The sequence below is a fragment of the Notolepis coatsorum genome (genome assembly GCF_963971535.1).
Source record: "Notolepis coatsorum genome assembly, chromosome: 16".
Lineage (NCBI taxonomy): Eukaryota > Metazoa > Chordata > Actinopteri > Aulopiformes > Paralepididae > Notolepis > Notolepis coatsorum.
The window spans coordinates 24,809,568-24,824,615 of record NC_140180.1 but is presented as its reverse complement, the minus strand read 5'-3'; the positions used below and the strand labels follow the sequence as shown (position 1 = coordinate 24,824,615).

The following is a 15,048-nucleotide window of genomic DNA, read 5'->3' as shown; positions in this document are numbered from 1 at the left end:
CCTGTGTTATTCGGTCAGTCTTATTCAAGTACATCTCTCCCTCCCTCCATCCGTACCTAAGGCAGCCAGCAGTGTTGGTGAGGGCGGTCTCCCACTCCAGGTGGCGTGGTTTGCAGCTCTCCTCGTCTCCTCCACTCCCTCGCTCCCAGCCGGAGTGGGGCACCATCACCTCATCAGCCAGGGCGTGCAGCGCATGGTCCACAATCTCCATCTTCACAGAGTCATGGGACGACAGATTCCACAGGGTGCCTGCGCCGCAACAACAGATACCATTACTGTGGTTTGAATGACGACAGAACAGCTTTTCTGCAGTGACGGTACGATGGTCAATTCTTAGGGATGCACTGCCGATACTAGTATAGACCTCGATCATTAGTTCTGGGTAAAATTTTATTAAATGACATTTAATACATGTCACTATTAGGGAGATCTAATATACTGCCACAAATGCAGAAAGTTAAGTACATTTTCTTTGATTTCTGACATGTTTATTTGCATCAGATTTAAAAAAGGAACACGCCAATGGGAAATGCACTTACCGTCTTCTCAAGAGTCAGACAAGAAGATGGATACCAATTTCCTCTGTACACTCAGTAAGAAGCTATCCGGCTGCAAGCTAGCCTAGCTTAGCACAAACAAATGGAAGTGGATACGGACCAGCTAGCCAAGCTGTTGGCCAAAAACACCCCTCCCGGAGTTTTAAGCTAGGCTAGTGGTCCGTATCCAAAATCGATCATCTTGTGCCGACACTGGAGAAGACAGTAAAGCGCATCTCCTATAACGCCGGTGTGTTGTTATAGTTACCCGTGATGGTGTCGGTGAGGTCCTGGTCGCGGGTCTTCCTCAGCAGGCGGACGAGAGAAGTCACCCCGTCGCAGTTCTTGATGGCGATCTTGTTGTCTTGGTCTTTTCCGTAAGAGATGTTCTTCAGCGCCCCGCAGGCGGAGTGGTGCACCTCCTTCTTGGGGTGATCCAGCAGCGAGACCAGGGAGGGGATGCCCTTCAGGCGGCGCACATCCGACTTCACCTACAGGGACACGACGCAGGGAGGAGTCAGTAGACTTCACCTACAGGGACACGACGCAGGGAGGAGTCAGTAGACTTCACCTACAGGGACACGACGCAGGGAGGAGTCAGTAGACTTCACCTACAGGGACACGACGCAGGGAGGAGTCAGTAGACTTCACCTACAGGGACACGACGCAGGGAGGAGTCAGTAGACTTCACCTACAGGGACACGACGCAGGGAGGAGTCAGTAGACTTCACCTACAGGGACACGACGCAGGGAGGAGTCAGTAGACTTCACCTACAGGGACACGACGCAGGGAGGAGTCAGTAGACTTCACCTACAGGGACACGACGCAGGGAGGAGTCAGTAGACTTCACCTACAGGGACACGACGCAGGGAGGAGTCAGTAGACTTCACCTACAGGGACACGACGCAGGGAGGAGTCAGTAGACTTCACCTACAGGGACACGACGCAGGGAGGAGTCAGTAGACTTCACCTACAGGGACACGACGCAGGGAGGAGTCAGTAGGGCCGTCGAGCAAATTGAGATCTGCAGGGTTCCCACAGACATTGCAAAATGAAATTTCAAGTACCGTACTTTTCCAAGCACAATTTTTTTTAAAGGGCATTTAAAAGGATCCAATTCACTTTAAAAAAAATCCAATTTCCGACAATTAGTTACACTTTAGATTAAAAGTTCTGCAATTTCTTGAATCGGAACAATTTCCATCATGGATGAACAAAACATTCAATGTGAATGGTTGATTTGAATTCCAAGGACTTTTTAAGCACCTTGTTAAAAATGGGTTGTTTAACACATTCTGCGCCACGCAGTATGCCCATCTTATACCACTCTCTGCCAGTGCTGTAACCCTATGGAGTGGCTCACCTTCTTTGCAGGGCTATAACTTATAAATATTATAGCTATATCGACATTACTATGGCCCATTCAACATCGGGTATCTATCGTTCCGGATGTGTGAACGTTATATTTTTCCATTCATACATTGTCGTGTTAGTACCGTTGTGAATATAAGTATGTTTTTAGAGTGTATAGCAGTAATTCCTAGAATGCGTGTTATAGGCCCTGACGCGTATTATACATAATCGATTGGCGTTTCGTTCCTATACACGCTATATTAAAAAATTCAAATGCATATGATCGCTATACATTATGCTCCATCATGCGTGAAGGAAGGGGGGGGGGTCGTTTATGATTCCTTGATTGTCACCAACGGCTTTCTTTAGTACGACACCATACGTTGATCGGATAGATTGCAATGAAATAAATGGACAATCGAGCTGGAATTAACGTTAGATTCCTCTTACCTGTGGCCGATGCGTCTGGAGATTTATTTTTTTCAATTATTTGATGTCGATCTGCTAGATCCATTTTCCGTTTGTATGACGCAATAAACGCCGAAAGCATATCGATTCTTGCGTCTTTTTCAAGGACCTTGTGCGAACCCGGGATCTGTGGTAATTCATTAGTTGGAGATTCACCTCTGTGCGTGTGTGTGTGCGTGTGTACACCTGATCTCCAGTCTACCAAAGTCAGCCCACGTTACCCCATTTCTGAGAGAGCTACACTGGCTTCCCAGAAGGGTTCCCACAGACATTGCAAAATAAAATTCAAGGACCTTTAAGTACTTTTCCAAGCACTATTTTTTCCTTTTCAAGGATGTCACTCGAAGGATACAATTCACTTTTAAATGCTGTTTTTTTTAAGCATATTCGTTAGGGATGCACCGAAATTTCGGCCACCGAAAGTTTTCGGCCGAAAATGACCAGAAATGGCCTTTCGACCGAAAGAGTTTTTTCACAGAAAATATATCACCGAAACAGAAACAACCTGTAACCTAACGTGTGTTGTTGTGATGATGTCATCAAAACGTGGCTTCAGTCATTACATGCGCGCTGTTTCTATGTAAACTCTGCACGCAACGCGTCCAATAAATTAGTCTTTAACATGCTTTATATCCTTATTTACTATATGCCCGTCGCGGTTAACTTAAGAGGGGGGGATTGTGTTTCTCACATTGACGCTGTCTGTCGTTGATAATATATTATTATCATCATTCACGAGAATACACGTCGCGCGTCTACTGTGCCAAAGTCAAGAGAGCACATTCATCTGCGGACTAGAAAGGTGCGCTCAGTACCGCCACTTGACTTGGAATTAATGTACTGTATGCATTCAGAAGTGCTGAATAAATGTTTTATGGACCCATAATAGTGATTATTTATTATTTAAGTTAAGTTTTGCCATAATCATATATTTTTCCATAATCCGGTAGCTGAACAACATTGGTAAAAAAAATCTATTCTATGAATCATTTTCGGCCTTTCGGCATTCGGCCAACTGTTTCCTATTTTCGGTATTGGTTTCGGCCAAGAATTTCCCATTCGGTGCATCCCTAATACTCGTGGCCTGCTTGCCAGCTAGAGCATCACACGCAAAGAAATGAGGAAAAGCAGTTGGAGCGCGTGAGAAAGCGACTCGTCAGATGTTATTAAAACAGAACAAAAAAATCTATTTCTTGATTCAGAACAATTTGATCATGGATGAACAAAACATTCAATGCGAATGGTAGATTTGAATTTCAAGGTCTTTTTAAGCACCTTGTTAAAAAATGGGCTGTTTAAGGCAAAATCAAGCACTTTAAAGACCTTGTGAGAACCCTGTTCCCATTGCCACAGGAATCCGTTTCAAGGTCCTTGACCCGGCATACCGTACAGCCAAGGGAACGGCTCCCTCCTACCTCCGGTCAATGGTCTCTAACTACACACCCTCAAGACCCCTACGCTCTGCATCTTCTGGCCGCCTCAGACCCACTCCTATCCTGAACTCCTGGGGGGGGGGGGGGGGGGGGGGGGGGGGGTCATCAAAACAAAGCAGGCTATTCTCAGTCCTCACTCCACAGTGGTGGAATGAACTCCCCACCAGTCAGGACAGCTGAAACCCAGGCAATTTTCCGCCGTCGACTAAAAACACACCAACAATATCTGAAATCATTCATAAAATACATAACAAATATATATATAGTATTAGGGCTGACCCCTATTAGTAGACTAATCGGTCGAAAGGAGCCGTAGTCGACTGCCAACGTCTTAGTCGAATACACATTTTTTTATTTTTTTTTATCATTCTTTCCAAAAGAAAGGCCTAGAAGCGTGGCTAACGCTAATGGCACGCATACCAGATGCTAACTGCCTACGAAAACAGGCACTGAAAGAGGATTTCACCCATCTAATGAACACACTAGACTAGACAAATATCAAGATGTATCCATCAGTGGACCAATTGCATGCTTTTGCAGAGGACAAGAAGCCTTCAGTCGACTACTTCACACATTAAGCACCCCCCACAGCCCAAATGGAATGATACCTGTACTGTATTGTACCCATTCTGCAATCTGTTAATAAAATGTTCATTCAATCAATCAATCTGCACGGTGATTGATTGAATGAAAATTGTATTAACAGATTGCAGAATGGGTACAATACAGTACGGCTCAATACACACAATTGTTAAGGGGATGCAGACCAGAGAAAGACTTTCGTCTCGTTTACATCAGGGTCCCCCATTTTCAATTCATAATGAATTGCAAGTAAGGGTGCAACTAGCACCGTGCAATCCATTCTTTGTGGATCTAGCCCTTACTGTACATCTTACCTATTGCAGCAATCGCACACAGACAGAATTAGCAGGCTCATTTCAGGAACTTAAGTGTGAATTGAGAAGTAAGATGCAGACTACTAAAGCTAACCCTCTACCCCGTTTCAAGTTTGTTTATTTGTCATTATAAAATACAGAATACTTTATGATGAAATGCTTGTTTCATGTATGAGCCCATGAGAGTGTGCTTCATACAGTAAGAAAAAAAAGTAAAAAAAAGTTATTAACACTTTGGGTGCCGGGAAACGCTTAAACACGTCATTCCCGGCCATGCTCAAGTTGCCGAAGACGCTTTACAGCGTCTTTAATATCAATATTTCAAAAATCTGGGATCGGATTCATATGTCCCCTCCGCTGGCCTGAGATCCACCAGGAGGACCCACTGAGCTCTCTGGCGGTTCAGGAGCGCCATCTGGTGGCCGATCGGTGCAATCGCTTAACAGGAAGTGCCGTAGAGGTTGTGCTGGACGGCCGTATTACTTCCGGGCACTCGCTAATAGGTCCCGGGACTCGATCTCGACACACTACATAGCGATCGATTGCCAATAACTCGATAAACAACATGATTTGGACGTATATACCATTATACAAGCTGGAGATGGACCGGGTAAATCTACATCCGATAATGATAACATTTCTACTCTACGATGATCGCCCAACGGCGCGCGGAGACTGGGGTGAGTTTTAGCGTGTAAAGTTACCGTCTTCGATACTAACTGCTATTATCAACATTTGACCCACATTAGATGATTGGTATAACGCTGCCCACAGAATTATAAACGCCCCCTAGCCCATCCGGTCAACATCAGATGACGTGTAGTAACTTCTAGAAGTACGTCTAGTTGGAATTTTTTTATATCGCGCTGATTGCCATAAAACTGTATTGCATCATCAATATAATGTATTTGGGGCTATAGATCACGTTCTGGAGAAAGCTGCAGAAAGAGATGAAAACATACTTATACATTAGACCAGGGGTAGGCAACCCTAGGCACGCGTAGATCGCATTTATCTTGTTGAAATCCTCCCACAGGTTCTTTTTACTACCACATATTTAATTGAGACCCTTTATTTGTTTATTATTTCAATTTAGCTGGAAATACATTGCTACATCATTCAGTAACATTTGCAGAGCCTTATAACAAAAACATTATTACGGTGACCATTGTGACCAGTGGGATTAATCAACAAATTGTATTATTTATTTTTCTATTTCATTGAAAATTGGACATGTTAAAAGCCATTTTTTTACTCAAAATGTGAGTATTACCAAGTCAACTTGTGTTCTTAAAACAATGACAATAAACATCGTTTTATTAGGTTGAAATAATGTGGTTGTGTACTTATTTTTCTGTTAACTTATTATGGATTGAAAACTGAAAACCTTAATGCACAGTAACTGAACTCAATATTTTTAAGTTCTGGTAACTTATTATATTTCTTTTTACAGTGTAGTCTTGTGATCAATCAAAACTTATTTACACAATATACCTCACATTCACCCTCCATTCACATCCTGGTGTTCTCCATTAGGCCTGTAGGTGGAGCTATGACAGCACACGTACAGTACACACACCAATGGTGTGTGATGTGTCCAAAAATGAATGGGCAAATGTGAGTGAAATGGTCGCACTGTATGCAGCTGTTTGTCTGCATTGCATCCCCCCCCCCCCCAACTCAGATTTAGGGTTGATACAACCATCATAATAATATTGTTAATAATAACAATAACAATAATGATGTAATAATGTAAAAATTATCATTAAAAAGACCTGATTATGAGAAAAAAATATTACAATGCATGGAATATTGTTGAGGCACACTAGTTACAACTATATTTCAAACAGGCACTCCATGTCAAAAAGGTTGCTGACCCCTGCATTAGACCATACTTTACTATGAATATGTGAATGAAAAAGTTTAACGTTGCTACATAATGAACAATACATATAGGACTTTGAATGGGCCCTAATAATGGCAATGTAGCAATAGAATTTAAAAAGTTATAGCCCTGCAAAGAAGGGGACTTTCTCTATAGACAAATAGAGCCGGCAACCTACGGTTGATAATGAATTTAACCCATGGCAGCCAAAGTGTTAAGTATAAAAAAATAAAATAAAAAAAAATGTAAAGGAATGCTCAGTCAATATACATATTACAATATACAATACAGAGTAAAATGAGTAACAGTGAGGTACAATGCAGAAATGAGGTACAAAACTTAGGGTATGGTGCAAATGAGGTATGAATGTAGTGCAAATCACTTTAATAATAGATACATATGAAGTGTGTTAAAGTGAGTGATAAGGTGAGTGTTTGTTTAAAGTGAGTGTGTACATGTGGATGCGTGTGCAGTGAGTGTAGATGATGGGTTGTTACATAGTGTCATCTACTAAAGCTAACCCTCTGCCCTGTGCGTCTCACCTTGTCGTTCTTGAAGGTGAGGTGCTGGAGGTAGGCGGCGGCGTTGGTCTTCACAGGGTCCAGGTGGTAGTTCAACATGGTGATCACCTCCGGCAGCTCGGGCTGTCTCCAGGTAGTGGGCGGGCCCTTCCTCAGCGTGCTGTCCAGTGAGGCCATGCTTCCCCTCTCCATCGTCATGGGAACGGCCCAGGTGTACGGGTCCACTCCTACCATGTCGCCGTCCAAGGTGTTCTCACAGCTCCTGTAGGTCGGAAAGAGGAGATTTGTTTGAGTACGTCTCTTGGTCTGGAGAAGACTATTTTGGTCAAGTTTGCAGGCTGGGATGGGCGGGGGACAAAGTTGACTGACTGAATGACTGACCGTCCTCAGCACAGTTGATATTGTTGTTATTTTGTAACAAAGGGGAATCTATTTGGGGTGGGTTGCAACAAATCAGCCCATCACCGGGAAACACTGTATGATTGAATTATGGGGTCAGTTGGCACTGGTACGTTTGCCCAAATATTTTTTTTTATCTTGTACTAGTATAATACAAGTCATCTTTGTTTTGCAGGTCTAATGAAAGAGTACAAAAAAAAAGTTTGCAAAAACGTGATAAAAAAATGTCAAACACAAAATTAGGAATAGATTTCTTATGTAATGCGCAGACTTGAGTCAGTCCATCCTATACTTAATTATAATAACAGTAATACAAATTTATGTTTGGACAGTTATAATTACAGTAGTGTTTAAGGTAATGTAGATATGAGTATGAAGTCCATTTGTCCAATTGCATATTGATGATAGGAGTAGAGTAGAGAAATGCATCACCCTACAAAGACACAATTGACTTGAATTAACGTGCATTTTGAGACACATTTTAAAACAAACAATTAGAAGCATTATCAACATGACAAAAAGATGCCAAAACAAAACATTAAAATACTGAGATTTCAGGCACTTCTAAAAAGCATCTCCATTGGATGATGAGGAGACAGGATTTAGTGCAAGCGTTATTCATTTATACATAGTTTTTTTACCACATAAAAATCAGACTATTCCTCTCATCAAGATCAATAAAATTTGAATTTAGAGTTGAAAGTTGTGCGAAGAGATCATCCCCGATATCGTTACATAAACCACAGTTTGGGTAGAGCACACTATGCGCAGAGCAAAATATCCTTCTACCACTACACTGAACTGAATGTGCAATACTGTTACTCGGTCACCCATGCTTTATTTTTATTTATTTTTTGCATCAAGCTTTTTCTTAATATTTTGAATTGTAGTTTAAGTCTATATTTTGTGATTCTGTGTGAAGGATGGACTAGCAAAGTAAGATTTTCATTGTACAGTGTAACTTGTCCGTTTAACTGTGCCTATGACAAATAAAACATCTTGAATCTAGGTGTCTCTCACCGGAGTCTGCGTCTGTCCATGCCTGGGGGGCCGGGGCCCAGGCGGGGCATGGTGCCGTAGCCCCCGGGGTGCATGGGCGGGGGCCCCATGCCGTAGTCCAGGTCATCGTAGCCCAGGCTGCGCTGGTCGTCCTCCAGGCCGTAGTGGCCGTGGCCGTAACGCATCTCCAGGGCCGAGCCCAGGGCCCTCATCCCCCTGCTCACCTGCGGCTGGGCGGCGTAGGGGTCGATCTGTTGCCGGCTGGGGGCCCGGTAGCCCGAGTCCAGGGTCCTGTAGCCGTCCGGGGGCCTGGGACAAAGGGAGGAAGAGGAGGCGGTGACTTTATTTGACCCATTTCAAAAAGTTAATATGCGCAATATAGCACTCAAACTAGGAGAACATATCACTTACATTATTCTAAAATAAATAGATTTAAGTCAATGGGGTGTTCCAAGAGACTCCATTACTGGTTAGCCAGATAACTGAGAAAGATATAAATGTCTTGAATGATGAGTAATTTATCAAATACAATAATTTTTAATACACAACAGAGGTAGAGCGGTCGTCTGGTAATCAAAAGGTTCCCGGTTCTATTCTGGCTCCTCCCAGCAGCACGTCGAAGTGTCTTTGAGCAAGACACTTAACTCCAATTGCTCCCGATGAGCAGGTTGGCACCTTGCATGGTTGCCTCCACCATCAGTGTGTGAATGCGAGGCATAAGTTGTAAAGCGCTTTGGATAAAAGCGATATAATGCAGTCCATACAGCAGGCTGGAGCGCTATAGAAACGCAGTCTATTTAACATCTAACCAAGTAATGGAGTCTCTCGGAACACCGTTCTTAACTGGATACAATGCGAGAGGTAATTTCATGATGTATCCCGTGTACCTGTAGCGGTCGTCCATGTGCGTGCTCCTACTCAGACTGGCGTAGGTCTCCGGCTGTGGGCCAGGCCTGTAGTCCTCGTACCCCACTGAGGGGGCGTAGTGGTAGTTCCTGGGCACCGTGGTGGTGGGGTAGTCCCCGCCGACGCCCTGGCGGTATGGGCGGTCCAGCGTGGCGCTGTAACCCCCCATGCCGGAGACCGACAGGCCCCCGTCGATGGACATGGAGTCGGAGGGTAGGACCGTGCGCGAGGCCACCGGTTTCAACTGAGGGAGACGAGAGTCAGAGGTTTTAGCCAGAGTTTGTCACCTAACCACCAAAATATACCGACACTGCTTCACTCCAACTTGTGCTCTTCGCCCCATGATGATCCACGCCCTCGGAATGAGAGTTGACGTTCTGTTCCGATTTAAGAAAGAAGCCAACGGTCAGTAATACCTTCCTTCAATTTAGTGCATTTGGCAAACATACTGTTGCTGGTCTAGACTGGTCCTCTGAGCTCCTCTCCAAATCCTCTGCCATCGTTGTGTAACCTCTGAACTTCTCTGAACACGCACAATATACGTATCAGGGCCGACGTTCCACTCTACTGGTTAAAGTTGCTTACTCGTGAGTAGTACGTTCGTTGATAAAGAAAAATTAGGTCCACAGCTGGTGTAAAACAAAGATATCCAAATGGTTTATTTCTCTTCCACCGCGAAATCTTTCTTTACAGAAGTGATCCTAAAGCTATTTTCCTAAATATTCACGGCACTACTACAAGGTAAGAAAACTGTATTTTCCCAGTCTCCAAAATCACCGCTGACTCGACACATGAAAATTCCTCCTCACCTGAAAGCCGTAAATCAACTTGCCGACTCTTTCCACAGCAAAACGGTAGGCAAGGCACCCTGGTCTAGAAATGCTGGCTTCAATCTATGTTGTTAAGTCTATCTGTTCAGTACTGCTCAGGCTTGTTTCAAGATGCACAATGAGCTCTTCTTCTTCTTCTTCTTTTGAATTTCCGGCAGTGTGGTGTATTACTGCCCTCCTCAGTTCTTATACTACGCTAGTAGTATGGTTTCCATAGTATGGTCTCTGGTAAATCAACTTCTGATTGTTTACACTCTTCTTCTTCTTCTTCTTCTTCTCATCTTCAAAACACATTACTATCGTCTCTGTCTCCTTCTTCTCTGCTCCTCTTGTCTGTCTCCTTCTCTGCTCTTGTCATACAATATTGTCAACACCCACCAAAAAATCACCCTATCAGGCTCCGAAGCAGACTCAAACACGGAACAAAAAACACCCGACAGCCCACAAGTGCGGCCTCCACCCACAGCGGACCGCTCCAAAACAGCACCCAACAGGAAACAAAGCAAAAACCAATGAGCTCTTCAGAGAGAATTGTTGAATATATATAGATACACAAATGTTCTAAAATGTTTGATTGTGACATCACAAATGTTCTAGAATGTTTGACTGACATGACTATCTAAAGCCAATATTCCTAATGTCGTTTCAATGTAAGGGTATAAAAATAAACATAAACATTCATATAATACAATACCCTAAATATATAGCTTTGGCTCCTTACAATACGCTTACCTAGGATTTGACTTGATTCAACAACAACAACGCAGTCGGGGCAATGGCAAGCCGAAAACGGTTGAAAGTGTAGTTATTTGAAGTTTGGATTTTTTTTCCACGACTGAGGTAGGTAGATTACATTTTTAGAGACTAAAGTACCGAAAAAGGGTACCGTTGGGTACCGGTATCGATTCACAGGTACCGGTACCGTATCGGTTCAAATGTGAACGGTACCCATCCCTACTGGCTACCGCCACCAAGCCACTTCAACTCATCCAGAATGCAGCAGAATGATCTCCAGTCGACCAAGGTCAGCCCACGTTACCCCACTTCTTGAGAGCTGCACTGGCCTCCCATCGCCACACGATTCCGCTTCAAGGTCCTTGACCTGGCATACCGTGCAGCAAGGGGAACCGCTCCCTCCTGCCTCTGGTCAATGGTTTCTATTCTATTCTCGGTCCTCATTCCACAATGGTGGAACGAACTTCCCACCACAGTCAAAACCCACCCAATTTTCCACCATCGACTAAAAACACACTTCAATCAATATTTGAAATGAGGGTGGAAAAAGAAATAACCTTTTACTATTATGCACTCGGCTACTAAAGTTATCTACCTTGCCTACATTACTACCTACTATGGCAATATGTGGAAACTAATATGTAGGGGTGCACCGAAAATTCGGCCACCGAAAGTTTTCGGCCGAAAATGGCCAAAAATTGCCTTTCGGCTTTCGGCCGAAAGAGTTTTTTCACCGAAAATATATCACCGAAACAGAAGCAACCTAACGCGTGTTGTTGTGATGATGTCATCAAAACGCAGATACATTACATGCGCGCTGTGAGCTCTTCAGTCCTGCGTGATACTCCTCTTGGGACTCGGGAGCAATGCATCTCCTCGGGAGTCGCGCTGTTTCTACAGTATGTAAACTCCGCGCGCAACAAGTCCAATAAATGCGTCTTTAACATACTTTATCCTTATTTACTATATATATCACTGAGTGATCTAATATGCATATTATTCAGAGCGAGAGGGGGAGGGATTGTTTCTCTCACATTGACGCTGTCTGTCCTGCGTGATACTCCTCTTGGGACTCGGGAGCAATGCATCTCCTCGGGAGTCGCGCTGTTTCTACAGTATGTAAACTCCACGCGCAACAAGTCCAATAAATGCGTCTTTAACATACTTTATCCTTATTTACTATATATATCACTGAGTGATCTAATATGCACATTATTCAGAGCGAGAGGGGGAGGGATTGTTTCTCTCACATTGACGCTGTCTACTGTGCCAAAGTCATCTGGGGACTAGAAAGGTGTGCTCAGTAGAGCACAGATGTCCGCCTCTCTCTCTCTCTCTTTCTCTCTCTCTCTGATTGATTGATTGATTGAAAACTTTATTAACAGATTGCAGAATGGGTACAATACAGTACAGCTCAATACACACAATTGTTAAGGGGATGCAGACCAGAGAAAGACTTTCGTCTTGTTTACATCAGGGTCCCCCATTTTCAATTCATCAGGACATATATGACATACATGACATACAGATAGACAGTACTGCTACATCTATACATTTATGACATACCAGATTTGCAAATACAGTACTGTTTGTGATACAAAAAGACCCATAATAGTGATTATTTAAGTTAAGTTTAGCCATAATCATATATTTTTCCATAATCAGGTAGCTGAACAACATTGGTAAAAAGAATTCTATTCTATGAATCATTTTCGGCCTTTCGGCTTTCGGTTTTCGGCCAACTGTTTCCTATTTTCGGTATCGGTTTCGGCCAAGAATTTCCCATTCGGTGCATCCCTACTAATATGCACTAAAGACTGTAGCACTCAAGTTCGACACTGTTTGACGAACAATCTTAATGACTAGGGATGCCCCGATCGATCGGCCACCGATCGTTATCGGCCGATAATCAGTATAAATATGCGATCGGGGAATTCCGATAATTAGTCATATTCGCCGATCGCGGAAACTGATCAAGTGGATATCTCACTCGCTTGTCTCAGACGCACAGGACCTGCAAACTGCTCCTCCTCCCTAGCCCCGCCCGTACCCGTGTAGAGTTTGTAAACACAGAGGAGGCGGACCTCCTCTGCTGAGTCTAGATAGTGCATTCGACCTGAGCTAACGTTAGCTACCTAGCTATCGTTACTGTTTAAACAAAATTACCCAGTCAACTATTCACTTTTAGTAGGCATTGTCTAACGGTATTTAGCCGGCTAGCTACTGATAGCTCCGGATATCAACAAATGCCCCAGGAAGTCTAGTAGTCCATGTTGATATCTCCGTTAGCTTGCGTTAGCTTGCGTTAGCTGACGTTAGTTCACAGTTCAAAACGAAATGTCCGATTGAACTAAATAGTTGTCTTATCGTCATCTAGCCGGCTAGCAGTAGCTACAGATAGCTCCTGATATCAATGTATTATAACATTGATTGAATGCGTATTCGAGCTGAGGGCTTGCTGAATGTGAAATGACCAAAGCATAACGTTACCAATAGGGTCCCGCTGCAGCGCCGGAGAATCCTTTTTGGAGCTGGAGGCTACTAGAGTACACACAGACAGTGGAGCTGTTTGCAGATAGCGAGCATTTTGACTTGTTGCGTGGTGGCGATGTCTCGCAGATAATACAAGTACAAGTCTAATTATATAATATATATATTTTATAAAAAAAAAAAAAAAACTTTTTATATAAAATAATTTTTAATTTCTTTTTAATCAAAAACGATCGGTATCGGATCAGTATCGGCCGATATGGCTCACGACGATCGGTGGCAAAAAACGTGATCGGGGCATCCCTATTAATGACCCTTAGCTGCCAGAGTTGTACCCTTCCTGCTGACTTGTACAGAACTAGTAAGTCGCTTTGGGTAAAAGAGTCAGCTAAACGAATAAATGTAAATGTAATTTGTTCTACGGATTCAAATAAAGTATTAAAAATGTGTATGAATCGTCTGTGTGTGTGTGTGTGTGTCCTTACGCCGTTGTCTGGTCGTCGTGTGGTGCCCTCGTCTGAGAAGACTGAATGTGCAGAGTCATCTTCTGGTGTGTAGCTCTCATCCAGAGCACCGTGGGCTGGGTCCACCATTCTGTACTGTAACACACACACACCAGCGTTTTAACATCAAACAAGACACCACAAGATGGGTCAAGTAAAGTTCACCTTTTGTCACGCCTTTACGCATTCATACTAGACACAAGGGGTAGACACTTTGTCTACATATACTGAAAGTAGGTAAAGGAAATTCAGAGATTTGTTTCACATTATATACATGTTATAAAATAGTTGTGATGTGTACTGAATTATGGAGTTGGACTGGATTTTTCGGCTGGGCCTGAAATCATAGCTCAATGACACACTGTAGCCACCCTTAGCATAACCCCTCACCTAATTGCTATATAAAAACTAGAACGCATTAGCATGGTCCTCCCAGAGATGATAGCTCAAAAGTGTAGCATAGCTAAGCTAATGCTAACAGTTTCATGTATGTTAACCCTTTAATCGCCAAGGACGCCGTAACACGTCATTGCTCGCCATGCTTAATCTGCCAATGACGCCGTAACACGTCATTGAGATCAATATTTCAAAAATCGGTGATGCAATCATATTTCTCCCGCGGAGACTTGAGATCTACTGTTGATCCCCTCTCAACTCTCCAACGGTTCAAGAGCGCCATCTGGTGGCCGATCGCCCAAACAGCAAACGGAAACTGGTGCTCATCCAAATTCGGTCCGACCACTCGCTATAGCTCCCGGGACTCCATCTTGACACACTGGATAATCGATCGCTCACCCTAACTCAATAAACAACATGATTTGGACGTATATACTATTATACAACCTGGAGATGGATCGCATATTTCAACATCCCATAATAGCAATCTTTTTGCTCCACGCTCATCGCCCAATGGCCCGAGGAGACTGGGGTAAGTTTCAGCGTTTATTTTTACCGTGTTCGATACAAACTGCTCTGATGATCATATCACCCACACTACATGAATCATCCAACGTTGGCCACGGAATTATAAACGACCCCCCCCCCCATCCGGTCAACATCAGATGATAAGTAGTAACTTCTAGAAGCACGTATA

At 43.5% G+C, this 15,048-nt stretch overlaps 1 protein-coding gene across 6 annotated transcripts in view; it reads right to left on the bottom strand.

Annotated features, from left to right (window-relative positions):
* LOC311243288 (catenin delta-1-like) overlaps positions 1-15,048 on the bottom strand; it is an 81,759-nt gene that overhangs the window by 29,578 nt on the left and 37,133 nt on the right. For all 6 annotated transcript variants that reach the window (XM_084332457.1, XM_084332460.1, XM_084332458.1 and 3 more), the window contains 6 exons: positions 13,938-14,051; positions 9,379-9,641; positions 8,513-8,800; positions 7,115-7,355; positions 805-1,027; positions 57-249 (listed from right to left, as the gene is read on the bottom strand). In XM_084332457.1, coding sequence (XP_084188583.1) covers positions 57-249; positions 805-1,027; positions 7,115-7,355; positions 8,513-8,800; positions 9,379-9,641; positions 13,938-14,051 — 1,322 coding nt within the window. The remainder of the gene's footprint in view (positions 1-56; positions 250-804; positions 1,028-7,114; positions 7,356-8,512; positions 8,801-9,378; positions 9,642-13,937; positions 14,052-15,048) is intronic.